A 19,970-nucleotide genomic window follows, 5' to 3' on the forward strand; every position below is an offset into this window, starting at 1 on the left:
GTGCTTGTGTTGTTTTGTGCAAGATATCTTGTACCATTTTTAGGATGCCAAAGAGACAACTGCTATTTTTGAAGCTACTGATATGTATGAGAGACCAAAGAAGAACTAGTGAACCAATAAGCTAGTCTCATTTTTCCTGGAGTGAGTCAAGCAGCCACAGTATCAATGGGAGTAGCCTGCGTTAGTAGTTCTAAGATCTTAAATGTGAAGGTAAATACCAATGTGTAATGAAATGTCACACACATTATATCTGCCATATCCAGAGCCAAAATGGCCTTTTGACAAACACTAGAGTTCATCAGGCTAACTAGAATACAACAGATACAATAAAGGTTGAGATACAATTTATATTATCAAATTACACGAACAACAACTATTATGGTGTGAACTAGATTACATTTGTGGAGTGTAATTTTTTTATCAGTTATACATAAGTCACTTACTAATCAGAATTAGAGTGAGGATGAATAACACAACGTTATTTTATGGATGATGTTTTACTTTGTCCAAGACTTGAGTTTAAGAAATTGTGCCTTTGGTTTGGAAAAAAGTCCACTTTCTTCTAATGACACTATGAGACATTTATATTCAACTTAAAATGACTGGTTAAATATTTAAATCTTATTTTGTAGTTTAACCATTCTTTGTGAACAATCTGAAACACTTTAAACTTTACGTTGTACTTTATGATGTCAAATGAAACAGTAACGTATGTTTTCACTAAGCATGGAATGTTAACTATTGGTGCATGTTTTTGATGTGTATTTATCCTGGGTTGTCCTACAGTTTCTCTTTGACAGGGTTGTCTGATATGGAACTGGTGCTTTCACTACATTGGAGTCTGAGAAATCTACACCAAAATGAGTTTTGGCCTGAGACTCTGGAGTTGTTGAGCTGCAAAAGGCAGGCCCCACTTCGTCAGAGGGTTCTTCTGGATTCTTGACCACCCTATGACCACCACTTACCTCTGCAACTGGGTTGTTGCTTTGCGGGACATTAGTTACTGTAAGAGACGTTTATGCAATATTATGAAGTCAACGTTATACTCTCTTTTCTTCAGATACTTTCTAAAGTTCATCAACATGCAGAGAAGATTACTAGATAGGACTTCCGAAGATACAGAAGTCCATTGAAAATGTCTGAAATGATATAATACAAAATCTTGTTTGTACTTGCATTTTGCAAAGGAACTGATATGTTTAGTTGGATGCGTAGTTAGATGCTTTGTCTTTAGGCATTATTAGAATTATTTGTCTCATACATTATTAGGATCCAACACACACAAAAATAGCATTTTGCTATGGTGTAGTTGTACCAGCGTAATGTTATATAATGGTGTTAGTCTGATAGTAAACTGTCTTTGCCTTGGACTTTTTCTCAACTTTCATAAAATTTTAACTTATCATTATGGACGCAACGTTCAACCATCATAAGTCCTGTGGAAAAAAATTTTGAAAGATACAATCTACTATTTGTGAAATGATGTAACACTGGTAAGAGAAGAATAAATTGCCTGAACCTTTGCAGACATGTTTTACACAACGTAACAACACATATTTTGTACAAGCTAAATACCATTACTATTGCTTTGGACAGTTTGTTTTATTTGACTATATGCTTTTGTAGATGTTTTTAAACAAGACTCTTGTGCCGTTTTATAGATTAAAATTTGTACGAATTTTCTTTTTCAATTTCACATGAGATTCCTATTTTAGAATGTCGTTTAAGTTACATTTGTTTTTATTGCCTTTGTTCCTTGTCATTGCACTAAGAGCACGCCTGTTTTACCCAAGGAGGGTTGTGTATAATACGGTATATTATGCAAGGAAGTCGAGAGCGAGTGTTCTTGAAGGATTATTCAGATCAGTGTTTCTAAAATAGGACTAGAGGTATTTAGGGGAAGGGCGTGAGAAATGTGAGGAAACTTTTCGTTCTTTTCAGGATTTTTAAAGCTAAGTTTATCGTTGTCATCATTGGCTATTTATATATTATGGTTTAACGTAGTTGAAAGTTTTCTTTTTCGGAATGTTACGAAAAAGCAAAATGTTATTACAGAAAAGAAAAGGAGATGCGACCTAAAACGTTTGAAAAACACTGGTTTAAGTGGTATCTGGAGGCTATAACCTTCTTTATGCTCGAATGGGAAAGGAAACACATGACTAACGCTAGCCGCTCTGGGTAAATTTGACGTTATATCCGAGGTAAGGAATGTTGAATTTAAACAGTTTGATTTATTTGTTTGGAATTAAGCACTAAGCTACACAATGAGCTATCTGTACTTTGTCCACTACGGGTATTGAAATCCGGTTTCTAGCAGTGTGAGTCCGCAGACATGCCGCTGTGCCACTTGTGGACAAACAGTTTAGTAGGTGAATTCATCCATATTTGTTGAAAGTATAACATCCTCTATTAGTAGAACCTATTGTTTCGTGTTTAATAGTAACAACTGTATACACACTTTATTTGTGAGTTGAGTAAAGATTGTTCATTTTGCGCATTACTTTGTGTTCAGTTTTTTTTTTCTATACTCAATTGCTCAGATATTCAGCACTAATTTACGATATATACTTTTCAGCGGACCTATCTCATTGTCCTATAGTTAATTTAGTTCGACCAGAGCATAAGCAATGCTTGTGTAGTGTTTTTTACCTCTGTTGAAATCAGTGCCTTTTTCACTCCAATATAGTTAAAAACTGTAGATATATTTCTTGGAAACATTGGTCTCCTGGTAGATTATAAGCAACTTCACGAACTTATAACGATAAAATCCAGAGCTCGATTCCTCCTAGTGGACAGAGCAGAGAAAGCCAACCGCTTTGCGCTAGAACAAAACAAACAAACAATTAGAAATGTTAAAATTTAGTGCCTATCTTTTTTATAACCGCTAAATAAGACAACTTAGCAACGGGATGTCGTATAATACAACCTATAATTGCGCTATTTCCATTATCAGATCACGAGGGTCAGAGCCTTTAACGTGCCATAAACATGATCAAAAGTAAAGTGCTTAGCTATACAAATTACCATTATGGTAATGAAAAACCTCTGTATTCTAGTAGAATAAGCAGATAGTAAATTTATTGAGTATACATTTAGGCATTCACACACAGATATGAAAGTAGAGTAAAAAATGCAAAACAATTACAATAGGCATGTAATATCTGGAAAGTAATGCTTTAGTCAACGTGACGATGTCATGCCTAAAGTAATTTTTTAAAACAAGACGAAAATATGTACATATATAATATGTGTGTATGTACGTAATTCAAACAGGTGTTTCAATTTGCTCATCTGAATCTTTTTCTTTCATCTCGCGGTAGACGAGAATGGCCGTGATATATATGCCGGGTTCAAGATGAAAGAGTGGAGAAGGGCGGAGTATTTGTCTTACAATCAGGATTAATGTTTGTTTGTTTTTTTAATCTCAAGTTGTTTTATTATGTACCCTGCGCGGATTTATAATTTTAGACCAGAAAGCTCCTTTTAAAAATTAATTATTAATTAGTTTGTTGCGGATTAATCATATAAAGTAATATAGCCATCATGTCTATTCCAAAAATGGGTAGGTTACTGAGTCATATGATATGGATATTACTTTTTTTGCAATATTAGACTCTATTTCTAATTATCAATAATGTACAGTAATACTAGGTGAATTTTGGTGTTAATAGAGGTACCAATTTTTTATTTATTTTTTTACACCACTTTGTACAACGCCAGGAAAATAGGTGTAGTAACGTTAACTTTGTTATTCAGACTCGGTACAGTAGAATTTGTATGAAATCAGTAAAGTAAATGTATTAAACTGAAATTTGTAGCAAGTAAAGGAATATGAATTGTTATTTCTGTTATCACTATAATTTATATGCCCAGGTTTACTTCATATTTCGTTAGTGTGGACTTTTGTAACTTAAAATGTTATTTGATTTCGCACTTAAAAGAATTAAGCACGTGATGAAGCATTGTGTAATGTTATTGTTAATATATTTAAAACCTAATATTGTCGTGGAACAAATTATTATTTTGATTTATGTTTTCCTTATTTTAGAGTTTGTCTCCATTTTACATGAAAATTTATCAAGGAATACTAAATAAATTCTCTTAACCAAATTATCCAAAATTAATTAATTAATTTCTTTGGATAACTGTATGGTACTTATATTGTGAAGTGTGTTCAGAATAATATTGTTTTAAAAGGAAAAAAAAAAGATTAATTATTGTTATTGACCAGCAAAGCCAAACATTAGCACTTGGTGTAGCAGATATGGTGCAGTTAAAACACTAATCTTCTCTACTTTCTCTCATAAGTTCTTTTAGACTCAGATATATTTCTTGTACATCTTTGTTGGGCAGGCATAGGAAATTATTCAAGGCATCTTTTGGCTGATTCTATCACAAGTACCTTGTTGCATTGTTGCAAGAATTATTTCTGAAGGAAGTTTATTTTTATTGAAAAGTCTCTCTCAATAAATTCAGGCATCTACTGACTAACTTCAGAGCAATTAGCAATTAATCCTTGAATAAAAAATTAAGTATAATTTAACGTTTTCAGGTAAAAGTGGAGAGGATGTTTATGTGATTGCTAAGTATGACTACCAAGCCCAGGCTAGTCAAGAACTGGACATCCGAAAAAATGAGCGACTTCTTCTATTGGATGATACCAAACACTGGTGGAAAGTTTCAAATTCTAAAAGCCAGTCTGGGTTTGTACCATCAAATTTTGTTAAGCGAGAAAAACCATCAATATTTGATAGTTTTCGTAGAAAAGTAAAAAAGAAAAGTGAATCCAAAATGTCGCCAACAGCTTCACCAGTTACAACTAAAGACATTAACATCAGTGCCTCTTCCCAGAACAGTACTTCTCCTAAGAACAAAGCCTTGGTAACCTCCACAGCATTAGCAAAATACAATTATACAGCTCAACAATCAGATGAAATATCCTTGGTGAAAGGCACAAGAGTGGTTGTTATGGAAAAATCTAGTGATGGCTGGTGGAAAGGTGAATATGAAGGCTGTATAGGGTGGTTTCCCTCAAATTATGTACTTGAGGAAGTTGATGACCTAAATGATGTTAGCCACAATTATACTCCTGCTGGCTCAGCTACAGGAACTTTAAAGGACACTGAGTGTTTGGATGTTGTTTTAGCTATGTATTCATATTCTGCACAGAATGAAGAAGAAATGTCCTTTCATAAAGGAGAACATCTTGAGATAATTGATCGACCAGCTAATGATCCAGGTTGGTGGAGAGCTCGTAACCAAGCTGGAGAAGTTGGTTTGGTTCCGAAGAACTATGTTAAAGTAATTACAATGAGGCAAGGTAGTGGAACTTTGGAATCTACAGGTTCTTCCTCTTCCACTGGCAGAGCAATTGGTGGTTCGGCAGCTGTAGGTTTAGATTTAAGTCGTGTGCAAACTGAAATATCCAACATGAGTGTTACATCCGCAGAAGGATCACCAATAGTACAGGCCAAAAACAGGGGCCCTCTTCCAGTTCCTGTTTTAAGACAGGATCTTCTAGCTAAATCTTGGTATATAGGAAATGTTACAAGGAGTCAGTGCGATCAAATGCTTAGTGAATATGGTCAAGATGGAGATTTTCTAATTAGGGACAGTGAAACAAATGTAAGTTTTTTCTTTATATACTGCAGGTTTTACGTATATTAATCTGAATATCTACTTATCTTTTTTTTTTTTAGGTACTTTGTTGTGAGAACTTAGAATTTTTCTGAAATTATGAATACTGAGATCAAGTGGTATTTAAACCTACCACTCTGTTAGCTCTTTGAAAAACAGACTAATAAACAGTTATAGTTTAAAAATTAGGGAAGTTTAAAACAAATTGTACAATTTTAGTGGGAGAAAGCAGTTACCTCTTATAGATTATTATTATTATTATTACCAGATTTTGACTCAAAAAAAGTTTAAAAATGTTCATTAAATCTAGAATTAATGTACTTAATTTCAAGCTCTAATATTCAGTAGTTACTGGAGTTGTGGGTATTGTTTTACCTTGAAATGTCATGAAGTTCCTACATGTATATATTAGAATAATAGACTTGTGGATTGTTATATTTTGAATTGTAGGAATTGGTATTTTGTGTGGTTATTTCCAAATTGTACATAGGAAAATGCGATTATTTTAGGTAATAAATCATGTGATTTTTACACATTAAATTTTTTTTTTATTCACTGAAAATATACTTATATAAATAATGCTTGGATTTTATTTTGTCTCAAAACAGATTGGAGACTTTTCAGTATCATTAAAAGCACCAAACAGGAACAAACATTTCAGAGTACACGTAGATGAAGGAATATTTTGTATCGGCCAACGAACTTTTTCTTCTCTCGATGATCTTGTGGAACATTATAAAAGAGCTCCAATATATACTAGCCCTCGTGGAGACAAAATGTTTTTGATCAAACCTCTAAAGAAACCTTAAGAAATATCTGTTGTATGTATTAATATAGCAGGTGGTGTTGTAATCACTCTGAACAGCTGTGTAATTAAAAAGAACTGTCAATTCCAAGCCATGTGAAATTTCTAGTGAATGGAAATCATGCAGGCAGTTCTTATTGCTTTATAATTTTTCTTCTGTTCAGCTGATAAGTTTGATACCCAAAAATATATGGTACATTCAACTTGTAAAGAGAGATTCTGGGAGGTGTGTTTTCTGCCATCTTATTCTTTGTAATACTCTTTCTAAACTTATGAAGCAAAAGAAATTATAGTTCTTGTTTGTCAAAGTCAAAACAATGCTAATGTTACATTAGATTTATTTGTCTCTTGTTGCAACTTTTTTTTCTTTATGAACAGCAGGATTTAAAACTATTTATACTTGTTACTTTAGATTCTTAGTGCAGATAGTTACATTTTAACATAATTTGGAGAAAATCTAAGATTAGTTAAGTCTGCTTATAATATCCTTAACTTGTGTTTGAATTTAAGTATTATTATGTTATTTAAAATTTAGGTTTTGTACACTTTACAAAACTGCTTTAAATTACAAAATGACTTTAAAAAGCTAGTTTTTGATTATTTATTTTTATACTATTAATGTTTTTGGTCACTTTTTTTTTTTTTTTAAATAATAACCCTAAGTAAAATGCACAGTTAGTTAATTTGTATCTGGTCTGTAATAGCTGGTTACAGAAAAGGCTTGTTAGATTTACAAAGCCAGCCTTTCTTTGGTTTTGTAAAGCTTGCAGGCATTAGCTGGTTTTATAAAGTTAACTCTTTGAGTGGTTCTATATGTAGTTTGCAGTCTTTGATTACTTTATATAATTTATAAGTGTGTGTTAAAATATTAGCCTTTTGTGCCTGGTTTATCAAAACTAGCCTTACACTCAGCACTAAAACCCTTATTGGCTTACTTCAGAAAGCTAGCAATAATGGCCTGTTTCATAAGCTTCCATGTCATCTTAAACAATGTAAATATTACAAGCTATTTAAACATTTTACATTAATTTGTTAATATGATTTGTACAATATATGTAAGAAATAAAAAATCAAATTAAGTGTTGTCACATACGATTGAGAAACATTAAATGATGTATACAGTTTTAGAGTAAGTATATTTTCAGTTCTTGATGTACTGCTGAAGCAGAGACAGTTTTTATTAATGATAAATATGGATTTGTGTAATTTGTAATGTGCAAAATTAGAATATTTTGGCAAGACTTCAATGTCTGTCCCCATATCGCTTGCTGGTTATTTGGGTTGTATATTTTCATAGTATGTCTGCATACTATATCCAAAGTTGTTTGTATGCTGCAGAAATATTTATGGGCACATAGATATGGAAGTTTTCTTATACAATTGTGTTTATAGATGTTTTATACAAATACAATGAGAACATTCTTTAATTCGTGCAATAGCATTGCTGATAGTCATTAATAGATTTGGAGACTTTCACGTAACATTTTAGAAGTAATTGCTGTTATTGTAACATCTGCATGATTTTGAAATCTTAAGTATAGATTTTAAAATTGAAAAAAAAGTTGAGGAACGTGTATGTGATCTTAAGATGCAGCTAAGGGCCAAACCTTATACTTGTCTGTGTATTACAACCTGTAATTTCAGTGATTTTTTATTTCTCTGTATGTCTTTCATGTTGAAGATTGATTTCAAAGTATTTCTCAAAGGCCTTTATCACAGGCTTTGTGATTATATTGATTTATGGTGTTAGTGTGAAACACTAGTCCTTCGAATCTTAGGTTTGCTATTTTATATTTAATTCAATCTTAGTCTTATAAATGTTTTTTTTCTCTGATAATTGGTATCTTGTTCAATTTATTGATAAAAGCTTCAGTTGTTAACTAATCTGTAACTCAGTAGAAATTGTTAAAATATAAACAGAACCTTGTTTCTTAAATTTTATATTCGCTACCTTTTCTATAAGACATTATAATCCCCAATATTTGTGTTACAATGTTCTTTTGTTGATGGTTCTTTCAGATTATCTTGTTAAAATAATTCAAAGAACTGTCCTTGTGATGAAAAATGATTTCATCCTCAGATATTTTAAAAGCTTGAACACTTGTAACTTGTATGCCATGTTTACAGCCATGCTAAATGTGCTACACTAATGTAAAAATAAACTTATTTGTACAGTGTAACTCAAAATGCATGGTTGCTAACACAGTTTCAAATACATCTTGAAGCAAAACTTAAAACTAAAACACACAGCTACCTTTGGCATCTTCTCAGAACATAATCTACTATCAAACTTCACATACTTTTAGAAGTTCATAGGCCTATATTTATATTATAACAACATAAACTACTAAACTAGATTTAATGGCATTAGCCATATTTATCCTATTTGTACAGATGGGTCAATAGTATAATAAAATAATTTGCTGTGTTTTCTAAGACAGTTTTTTTCTGTTTTGAATGCTTGCAGTTGTGTGTATAACAGATTAAGAAAACTCAAACTTGATTGTATTATGCCATATTCATGAAAGTTCTTACAAGCAAAAGATGAAAATATGTAGAATACTCCTTAGTAGAGAGAGGCCATAATAGTTTTACAACCAAAAATAAAAACATTGATTCTGAATATATATATATAATTTTTTTTTATATGTAGGAAAAGTAACATCATTTTAAAAAGTGTTAAGCTTCACTTATTGTTTTATACCATCTGTCTTTCATCATTATTTGCACATGATTCTTAGAGAAGATTAAAATATTTTGGCAAGAAATTATACCATGCAGGTTTGCTTATATTTGAACACTCAGAAGTAAACCATCAGCAACAATGTTTATGATTATTAAAATTTATTGTGATTAGTACAGTAAAATATGTTGAAACTATGATGCTCTAATTAGTTAAAGGTTTCACAGAAAGATATGATTGTATAATTAAAGTTCCATGTTAAAAACATTTTCTGTTAATGAGTGTCTTATTGGAATATACACTTGTCAAATTGAAATATTTTTTAAAAATGCTACTGTAATTGATTTATTGAAGTGCCATATTAGTTTTCTTTTTTATTAATGAAAGTATCTTATTGAAATATGCTCATTTTTAACTAAAGAACCTAATTAATGTAAATATACTCTCCTGTCTTGTTATTTTTGAGTGTACTTGCATATATTGCAACTAATTGAGAGCCATCTATATATTATTGTCAACATATATAACCTGAGTTTTATAGTTAATTAAAAACTACCATTTAATAGAACAACAAACAGTGATATTTTAAGAGATTTATTCTGTATTTTGCTTTTAATGACTGCAGAAATATGGAGACTTTTTTTTTTTTTAATATAATGTGTATTATTTGTGAGGTGCAAAGTTTTAGCATTCGAGAACAACAGTAACATACATCATTGACCATATATTATTAAGGTTCATTGTACATGTAGTTTATTTTGAATGTTAAATCAAAACTAATTTAATTTTTTGAACATCTTACTTAACAGGAAGACACTGTTTTCATTAATAACCTCCAATAAGACACTACTGAGCTAGATTGATATGTTTTACCATTAACATTGTCACTATCATATGGCAGCCATGTGGATACAAGTGATTACGTTCTTGCCCTAAATAATTACTTGTACATTATGAATGTTGAACAGAACATAACTATATTCAGTACAAATTGACAGTTTCAAGCACTGTAACTTCTTTACTTATAGAAACTAGAGTTTTTTGTTTACCTGATTTCAATTAACATTTGGACACACAACATATTTGATTTCTTACTGAACTTAATTCATAAATCTTAGTAACAACTTGTCATAGTTTTTTTAACTCCTGCATGGATGTATGAAAAATTGGTGACCCAAAATTATATTGCTTGAAATTATATTAAAATACTAAATTGTTGTGTCTTTATCATTGTAATAATTTCATAATAGCACACTTAATGAAATAAAAAAACTATTACCTCATTTATAATGAAGTATTTAGATTAAATATAAGCATGAATATGTTTCAAAGTCTAGCATTTAAATATTTCATAACCAGGAGTTTTTGTAAAATGAAGTTACTTGAGCACAAGTTAATCTTTTAATAAGTGAAATATTACCTGTTCTAGTATTATAGGCATGTATATGTCATAGTTGAACTATATAAGTAATCCTAATTTGGTTATACCTAAAAGCATTTTGTAGTCATTTTAGCAAAATTTTTACACTCATAAATTCATGATTTAGTCATTGTCTACTGTCATTTACAATCATTTTTTTTGCACCAAATATTATGTGTATGTTTATGACAGATGTAATTCTTTAAAAAAATTATTTTACTTGTTGTTCCCTGTGTTTATTTTTATTAAATGTTCAGACAAATTATTTATTTTTCCATGTAAATTTAAACAATTAACCACAACACCTGAATTAAAGTTTTCATCTTGTTTATTTATTGCATGTTTTTTCCTTCACCCTATAAAGACTTCTGAATTTTATTACTACTTGCATTCCTCTTTTGAAATTATTCACTATATTTATGATTGTTGTAATTTTTCTGTGAATTTTTTAAGTTTAAAAACCTTTTTATTGTATAATAGACATTATCATGGGGCATAGTAGTATATACTAGCTGAAGCCAAGTTATAATCTCTATTCAAACTTTTACACTTTTTATTTTTACCTTTTCATTATACAGTTTCTCTATACTTTACCTAATGCTTCAATAAAGACTGCATCTTATCATCTAGCTGGCTTGATATACTTTGGTCTTGAGTGAAAAACTTGGTTGACTCACAACATCAAAATATACAAGCATTAGGAATTCCTTTAACACAAATTTTGCTTCAATTTTTTTTTTTAAGTTAAGCACAAGGCTATTACAACCATGGGTATCATAACCTGGTTTTTGCTGAAGGACTTTGGATTTACATTGGGCCAACTTTGAAATTGTTTGAATTTATTAGCAAGGATCCTTCATCATCTAGTTCTATACAAAGTAAAGTTTCCATTAAGATTAAAAAGATGCAATTTTTCTTCTGAAGTACTACGTAAATGTTAAATATAATGTTAAAACCTCTGATATAATTGGTATTTAAGAGATAAATGGTCGAGTTACACAAAACCTCTAAAACAAGTGAGCTAATCTTAAGCTAATCATATGAATTACTCATCTAATTTTGTGGTCTTGTGTAAAGAGGGAGCAATGTACTCCTACTTGTTTGTAGCTACTAGATAGCACATTGGTGAACTAAGAAAGAAGCTTTGTGTTTATTAACTTGATTATTGTGATCATAAGTGAAACACTGAAAACCAATTTCAAAAACATATATGATAAAGTTAAAATTATAGATACTTTTGAAGTTTTGTATGTTGGATTATAAATGAACCAATAGCAACTTTAGTATCCGTTGAGTATTAACTATCATATTCTTGAATGACTTCAGATACTAAGAACACAAGAGTTCTGATAAAGCTTTTTGTCCAGTACCAAGGTTCATCAAGCCAGAACAGATATAATAGTGGTCTAAGTGTTGTTTGTATCTCAGTTGCATGGGTAACAACAACTGTAATGATGTGAACTACATTAACAATTTTATTTCAAGTTCCAGTCAGTAACTTGAAGTTTGCTGTTATTCTCTGCTGACAAAATGTGAATTCATCTGTTTTGCTTTTTAAGTAAGAAAAAAGGTATATTTCTTTACCTTCTTACAGTATTTAACAAGATACAAAAGACAGCAAGATTTAACTAATATTTAAGGCCAAATGCAATCTGAAAACAAAATGACAAATGCATGGAACTAGCTGGAATTTATGTGCAAACTATTTGAGTATTATAAGATCTTAGATTTACTATTGAGGGTTGAATATTTTTCAGGCTTCATACAGTATTAATTTCAAGTGAGGTTTCTTAATTATTAAAAAAAATATTTAATCTAACTGGACATAACTACTACCATCTCTTTACTTATGTTTGAATTAAAAAGTGATTTTAGTCTGAAAACAGTTTAATTACATATGGCAGACAGGCTACAAATTACTGATTAACATGTTAATTGTTAAAATTACTAATACATAATCTTTAAGTTTATTTTCTGCTTTTTTTTTTATCTGCTTGACTCTATTGTTTCATTATTTTGAATTATGATTTTTTCTGTATAAGCATTCATGTAAAATAACTAATATTAATAAAACATAATGTGGTTTTAAATATTAATACAAACCATAAACGTAATTTTGATGTGTATAAAGTCGAATTACAGTTTTACCAACTTAATCTAGTTCACACTTAAATCACTGTTTTAGTAACAGATGATAACAGAACTGTCATGATCACTGCTATGTCTGTATCCCAGCTGGCTTTATAACTCTTGGTGTTAGAGAAAAGGCCTCATTGGCAGTAGATATAGTACGACTGGAATAATGAGTTCTTATAATTAACAGTTTCCAGTATCTTATGTATCTCACAAACCTTAAGAATGCCAATATTTCTTTCTTTTAAGTGAAGATTAAGTTTGAATATTTTAAATTTCAAAACATATTTTTCATAGCTTCAGAGGTAACTAAAACACAAGTCAGTTACCTTTAAAATGGGCATCTTTTGTTGTAATTATCAGCAACTTTTCAGAAAATGTTACATAGAAGTAAAGTTTTAATACAGAACAGTTAAAAAAAAAAAAGAGGAAAAATATGGCAAATTTAAAAATTTCAAAGAAATTAAGATTTTTAGGTATATATAACTCAAAGATTTAAGCAACTAATTTGTGTGTACAAAATTAACTTTTTTTTTTTTTCTTCTGAGTATAATCCGTACCTGTATGTATATGCAAGTATGTGATGTGAATTTGGTACAGACCAGTATTCTTTTTTCTAGAAAGTCATTTTTATTCAATATGTGTTCACATTGCTTATACATGTGGCAGCTGAACTTCCATGCTTTAAGCTGTAACAGTTTCTAAATAAAAGTGTAGACATTTTTATTAAATGGATGTTTCTAATGACTGGTATTAATTATGTAAGTGACACGAGGAAGCACTGAGAAAAAACTTGTCATTAGTCATTAAAATCGACTATTTCATAGATAAAATCATACAACTCATTTATAACTATTTAATTTTATGAAATAATTTTTTAAAATTATTTATTTAGCATTTATTTAAATTTCACTATTAAAGTGTTTCAGTAATTTGAATTAACTACACATTGTAAGGTACCACGTTTTCAATGGATTCTTTTGATATTAACAAATAACTAAGATTTATAAAAAAAAATCATTGGAAAAATGTAAAATTTTATGAAGAATTTTGAATTAGTAATCAATTTAAGAACAAGTGTCATTAGATGGCGCTAGTGCAGTAAAGACATATACTTTTTCATTTTTAGTTTAATTATCATCTTAACATTTATTTCTGTTTGAATTCACAAATTTGCAATAACAATTTACAGTATACAGTTCTATAGAAAGATATTATAAAATGTAACTTAAGGAACAACAAAGTTTTAATTGTCTAAAAATAATTCACACAAATATAGTTAATTTGCACTATACTGTCTCTCCCGACATCAGTTTTGTTGAATTTTTCTTTTTCAAGATAAAATGACTTGCACATAAGAACATTTTTTAAAAAGAAGACACTAAGTAAAAGTGTCTTAGATAAATTAAAGAAGATACTTCAGGAATATTTTTTGGCAAAAAGAATATAATCTTTATTACATGGCATAAATTATTACAAACATTATCAGAAAAAAATATTAAAATCATGACAAAATACTATGAACAATTCTGTTGTGATATTCTAATTTTAAAAATAAACTGTTCAAATTCCCATTGAAACTTAAATTTTATTATAATTTACTATTAATTCATATTGATATAACTTTCTCACAATATCAAAGCTAAGAGTGACCTTACCACTAAACTTTTAAATGCTAATAAGTGACATTAACTGCTGACTGAGTCTTGTGCACTAATTAAATCATCTCCTTACTAATGTAGTGCTGTTTTTTGTAGAAAAAATATTTACTTATCACAAGATATTCCAAACAATTCACAAATAAAGGAGAAAGAAAACGGCAAATGCTATAAAACAGTACAGACTAAAAGTTCAAGAACGAAAACACTTACTATGAAGAAGTCATAAGAAAAAAAATACATAAGTTAGCAACATAATTTTCATAAGAGATTTTTTATGAGTCAAAAATGGTAGTCATGTAGGGCAGTCAGTCTCAGAAAAGTAAATATAATAGCAGACTTTCCAACTGTTTACCATTACTTAGTTACTACTACAAATTACTATATCCTAACTGATCCAACTTGTAGAAAATAATCCTTTCCTTCATATTCACATTACATAATAATTAATGACTAAGCATTATAATATCAACAACTAAACGTCATCACAACACTTTAGGAAGTACCTGAAGATACCTCTCACTCCTAGTTGAATTTCAAACATATATATACTCCTTAAGTTCTATTTTCAAGTTATTCTTTAATGCTCACTTTCAATATCCCCTCCAGAAAAAAAAAAACATATATATCAGTATATATATATATAAAAAAAGAAAGCAATGCTATTTAAGGTTATCTTTCTAGGATAAGTTGCTGAGTCTTTTGTTTGGATTTTGCCATCAAATTGTTTACCTTTTAACCATCAATTGTGCACCCCTTATGAATCAACCTTTGAACCAGCAACTGTACCTTACAATTTTCTTAATTTGCACCCCACAACAGGTCCTTTAATTATCTTTTCAAGGCAAATTATAAACTTTCTTAACTTAACTTTAAATGCACTTAATAAAAACTAGGAAACTTTGTAAGTAATGATACAGTAATGCCTTTTACTGCTGGTAGATCCAAATTTTTCAGAATTCTTTTATAAATATTACAGGTGCAAATGTTATAAAAAGCCAGGTAAAAAGACCCTACAGTTCAGGTGCAACCATTCATGATTTTGAACCACACAATGGGGACAGAGAGAATAAGCAAAATCTGTTACTACAAGGACTCTAACTCTGCAAGTTAAATAATTCAACTGACTGTCACTTTTATAATGTTACCAAAAATTTCAAACTGTCTTCGTGATTTAAGAATAAATTATTGGTAGTAGTTAAGTTTAATTATCTACACACTCAAAACTGTTTACATCTGTAAAAAAAAAAAAAAACTTTATAAACGAAAAAACTTTTCTAACTTTAAGAAACAATTCCGATTACTATTTTGGACTATTATTATATTATCGATACAACTTCATCAGCTCAATCTCTAAATGATACAGTAAATTTTTTACTGGCCATATATGAACAATTTTATTTTTGTACTTTGCTTATTACAATTTAAGTTTTGGTTTGGTTTGTTTTTAATTTTGCACAAAGCTACACGAGGGCTATTTGTGCTAGCTGTCCCTAATCTAGCAGTGTAAGACTAGAAGGAAGACAGCTAGTCATCACCACCAACTGCCAACTTGTGGGTTACTTTTTTACCAAAGAATACTGGGATTGACTGTTGCATTATAATGCCCCCCACAGCTGAAAGGGCAGGCATGCTTAGTGCAACGGGGGTTTGAATTTGTGACCCTGGGATTATGAGTTGAGTGCCTTAAACACTTGGCTATGCTAGACTCTTAAAATTTTGATCAGACCTTAAAGGATATATAATAAATATACTTTTACCAACATTCCCAGCAAGCATTAATATATATAAAGACAAAAAATCACTAAAATCCAGAGTGCACTTGAAAGGATTCTAAGAGCAACAAATTAGAAAAATATCATACAAAAATACACACTGAAACTGGTTAACTTTCAAACTGTATTTATTTACCAAAGATTGTTTAAAAAACTATAAAACTGATCATTTTGAAAATGAAAAAGAATGCACACATAATGATATTTTATGCTCTAAACAGCGCTAAACACCAATACCTCGGTCTATAGCAAAAACTAATGTCTGAATACACCCATTCTTTGTATTTAACTAAATCTTTCCCAGCAAGCATTAATATATATAAAGACAAAAAATCACTAAAATTCAGAGTGTACTTGAAAGGATTCTAAGAACAACAAATTAGAAAAATATCACACAAAAATACACACTGAAACTGGTTAACTTTCAAACTGTATTTATTCACCAAAGACCCTTTAAAAAACTATAAAACTGATCATTTTGAAAATGAAAAATAATGCACACATAACGATATTTTACGCTCTAAACACCAGTACCTCGGTCTATAGCAAAAACTAACGTATGAATACACCCATTCTTTGTATTTAACTAAAACTAAACATTTTGTTCTGTACCAAAATGATACAAATATCACACTGACATCATTTACTTCAACACTGCCAAATTTTCAGTCCTGTATCAATATACAATGAAAAAAAGCATGCATTTAATAAAAAGTATAACCTTGAATATTTTTATGTTGCTAATCGCATTCAAAACAGCATCCTACTTAGATTGATTTATATTACTAACTAGGAATATGCAAACATTTCTGTTGAATATACAGTTGTACTTAAATAAAAATATATTTTATTATTGTAAAGACAAATACATTTCAAGGACAATAAATACATATGCAATTCACTACACAAGCTGTACTGTAAAACTTCTGACCAGTTTGAATTTCTCATAATGGAGTAACACATTTTAATATAATTACCAATATTCATATTTCACCAAATTCAATAATTTTTAGACTAGCTCACAAACAGCAGTTACTAGTAAGCGATACCAAATTACTTACCTGATTTGAAAAGCTAGAACCAAGAAACGTTATCTTAAAACAATTAGTGTCGTTAAAAGTTTTTAATCCCTGCTGATTTTAAATGTTTACAAATTATAATCTGTTATTAAGTGTACCCAAAATATATGTACATAAATAACAGAAAATATTTATATGATCAAAGATAATTAACAAACATAATAATAGATGAGAATTTTTCAATTTTTAAAAATATTCAACTGTATATTACAAATTTAATTTCATTTTCACGTATTAATGAGAAAATATGTTTTTAAAAACTAAAATGGAGTACAATATCACTTCTATATAAACTGAAAGTGAATTGGCTGATTTACTAAAGCACTATCTGAATCATTTTTTACTATTTTAGTATAAATGCAGTGTTTATATACAAAATCACAGATTCACAAAATTTTTCTTTAGTTCAGTTTTATCATGAAAATGAAACATTAACTAAATTTTTTCTTTTAATTCAATTTTGTTAGAAGAAATGATTTTAATATCAGTTAATTATATTTGCTAGGTTGAAGAATAAAGTAAAAACTCCAGGCAATCATAAATTGTGAAAACAATTTGAAGAGCAACAGATCAAATTTTCAACTAGCCTTAAGCCTTGTGCGTCAGTAAACTAATATTTGTAGAAGCAGGACTGAATGGCCAGCATTGATAGATTTATATTTCATTATCAGATTAATTTCTTAAGTATTTTTACTTATTAAAAACCTAATAATTTATTCACTGAGGGAAAATCACTTTTAAGATGATTAAATGTAATGTTTCTTCTCACCTAAAGTGCTTTCAATTTTTTTTTGCAACTTAAAATAATTAAATCTCCCCACAATAGTACAAAAATTCTTCTAATTTTAAGCATGTTGAAAAAGACAAAAATGTATCATTTAGGCCCAGCTCCACATATTTAATCAGTAAATTATCTTTGAAGAGCAATGTATTTTCATTCTCTGCTAAGTAGAGAATGCTTTAGTCTTTATTGCAAGGATTGTGGATATGAAAATTTTGAAGTATTTGATACATTTTCCTTTATTTTAAGACAAAGTTTCCATGAATAGTAATACTACTGTTAGAGGTAATTTATGCATATCAAATGCTAGTGTTTAGGTGGTGTTCAATTTGAGTAGGTGTTTCTGTGTTTTAAAATCTTCATATTTATTTAATCCACTGAGAAATATCTTTAAACCTCTGTTATGCATTACAAGTATTTTAAGATGAAAGATTTAATTTTGATGGCCATATATTGTTTACATGTACGTTTGTAAACATGCTTATGTTGGTTTCACAGTATGCCACCTAATGGCTCAAATCAATAAGAAAATATGCAAGAGGACACTCTTGAGATAAAGACTTAAGCACTCTCTGCTCAGTAGAAAATGAACAATTGTTGTGAATCAAAGACTGGTTAGACATTTGGTTCTTGGCCATGATACTTCTTAAACTTTTCTAATATGTTTAGTGAATTAAGAATGAAAACCAAAATAAAAACACAATTTTTCTTGATTACAGAAACTTAAGAAGCTTACCTCAATAATTTTAATACAGAAGAAACAGTAATTTTGAGACTTGTAAAACATTTACTGCAATATAATCAATGGTTCACTTTAATAAAATATTAATAAAGAGGAATCTTGGATGAGGCTCCTTTATTTACAACTCATTTATATGTTGAAACAAAAGATGTGTCTGGTCAATATAACAAAAAACTGCCCCAACTGTAGTTCAATCTTCTGATATCTTCCACTGTTTCTGCTGTAATTATTCTTTAAGAACTAAAACATAATTTTAGTCATTGTAACTAATCCATGACCCATGCTTATTCTCACATGGTGGTTCATTTATAATAGTTTAAAATAACCACCTATTGTATCCTGAAAATGTTAAAATGTCTGCCAGTAAAAACAAAAGGGGAGAGGTGTAGATGAGAACAACAATATAATTATTACAGGTTCACAGATCACCAACTACTTTCAACTTTAATACCACAACTTGGTTTTCTGAGAGTAATTCAGGTTGGTTTTAGAGAAAAAGCTAACCTTGGTCTCACTTTTCCTTTATTCAGAATCACTTGTTGCTCCTGCTTTATTTTTTTCTCTTGCTCTCTTTGTAGTCTTTGACGATCTTCGTCAATCCTCCGTTGTTCTTCTACCATTGCTAACCTCTCCTCTGCCTGGAATTAGACATTTTATTTAACAAGTTAAAATCACCAACACTTATGGTCTAATATTTTACTTTTAAAACATTTCTTCTTTATAAATGCTTTTCTCTCTCTCTTACACCTCACACAACAGAAGACTAAGAGATATACATTTCAGCATGAAATTTTCTTATTTGTACATGATAAAACAAGTGTAACTTCATTTTGTAAGAAAGACAACTCATTTTTTATTTTTATCAGTTATTAAAAGGTTTTGATGACTGTGACTTATGTTTGTAAACACACAATTCTGTAAATTAGGTTAGAAGCAGTTTCTGTACACTAATAACAACAAACAGACCAGATTGTGGAAATGAGTTAACTCATGTTTGGCATTTTGTAATTATCAAACTTGTCATTATATAATACAGCAGATGTAATTAACACACAAATTAAAACATGTCTAAGTCTCTGTAAAGGCCTAAAGCTCAAAGTTTTGTAGAAATTAACTCTCTAAATGCACACTAAGTCAATTTGTACTTACAGATTCAATGCTGCTCAATTTTAATATACTACAAACACCTTCAGAAAATCTGGCAGCATTTCAGTTAGTATTGTCTTTCAAATATAAAAATCATATTTTGTAGTGAAG

The 19,970-nt window shown here is 29.7% G+C and overlaps 2 protein-coding genes across 4 annotated transcripts in view; one reads left to right on the forward strand and one right to left on the reverse strand.

Annotated features, from left to right (window-relative positions):
- The first annotated feature begins 2,061 nt into the window (after nt 1–2,061).
- LOC143256683 (SH2/SH3 adapter protein dreadlocks-like) lies at nt 2,062–13,413 on the forward strand. 2 transcript variants are annotated; one of them, XM_076514226.1, is made up of 3 exons: nt 2,062–2,201; nt 4,553–5,625; nt 6,246–13,413. In XM_076514226.1, the coding sequence occupies exons 2-3, from the start codon at nt 4,792–4,794 to the stop codon at nt 6,444–6,446; spliced, it is 1,035 nt and encodes a 344-aa protein (XP_076370341.1). In that variant the 5' UTR covers nt 2,062–2,201; nt 4,553–4,791; the 3' UTR covers nt 6,447–13,413. The 2 variants fall into 2 exon arrangements, with proteins under 2 accessions (XP_076370341.1, XP_076370340.1); XM_076514225.1 differs by lacking the exon at nt 2,062–2,201 and adding an exon at nt 3,316–3,562.
- A 693-nt stretch (nt 13,414–14,106) lies between these two features.
- Nucleotides 14,107–19,970, reverse strand: part of LOC143256684 (arginine and glutamate-rich protein 1-like) — a 36,643-nt gene continuing 30,779 nt past the window's right edge. For both annotated transcript variants that reach the window (XM_076514227.1, XM_076514228.1), the window contains exon 6: nt 14,107–19,351. In XM_076514227.1, the coding sequence (XP_076370342.1) occupies nt 19,190–19,351 (162 nt within the window). In that variant the 3' untranslated portion in view covers nt 14,107–19,189. The remainder of the gene's footprint in view (nt 19,352–19,970) is intronic.

The sequence above is a fragment of the Tachypleus tridentatus genome, chromosome 7 (assembly GCF_004210375.1).
Source record: "Tachypleus tridentatus isolate NWPU-2018 chromosome 7, ASM421037v1, whole genome shotgun sequence".
Classification (NCBI taxonomy): Eukaryota; Metazoa; Arthropoda; class Merostomata; order Xiphosura; family Limulidae; genus Tachypleus; species Tachypleus tridentatus.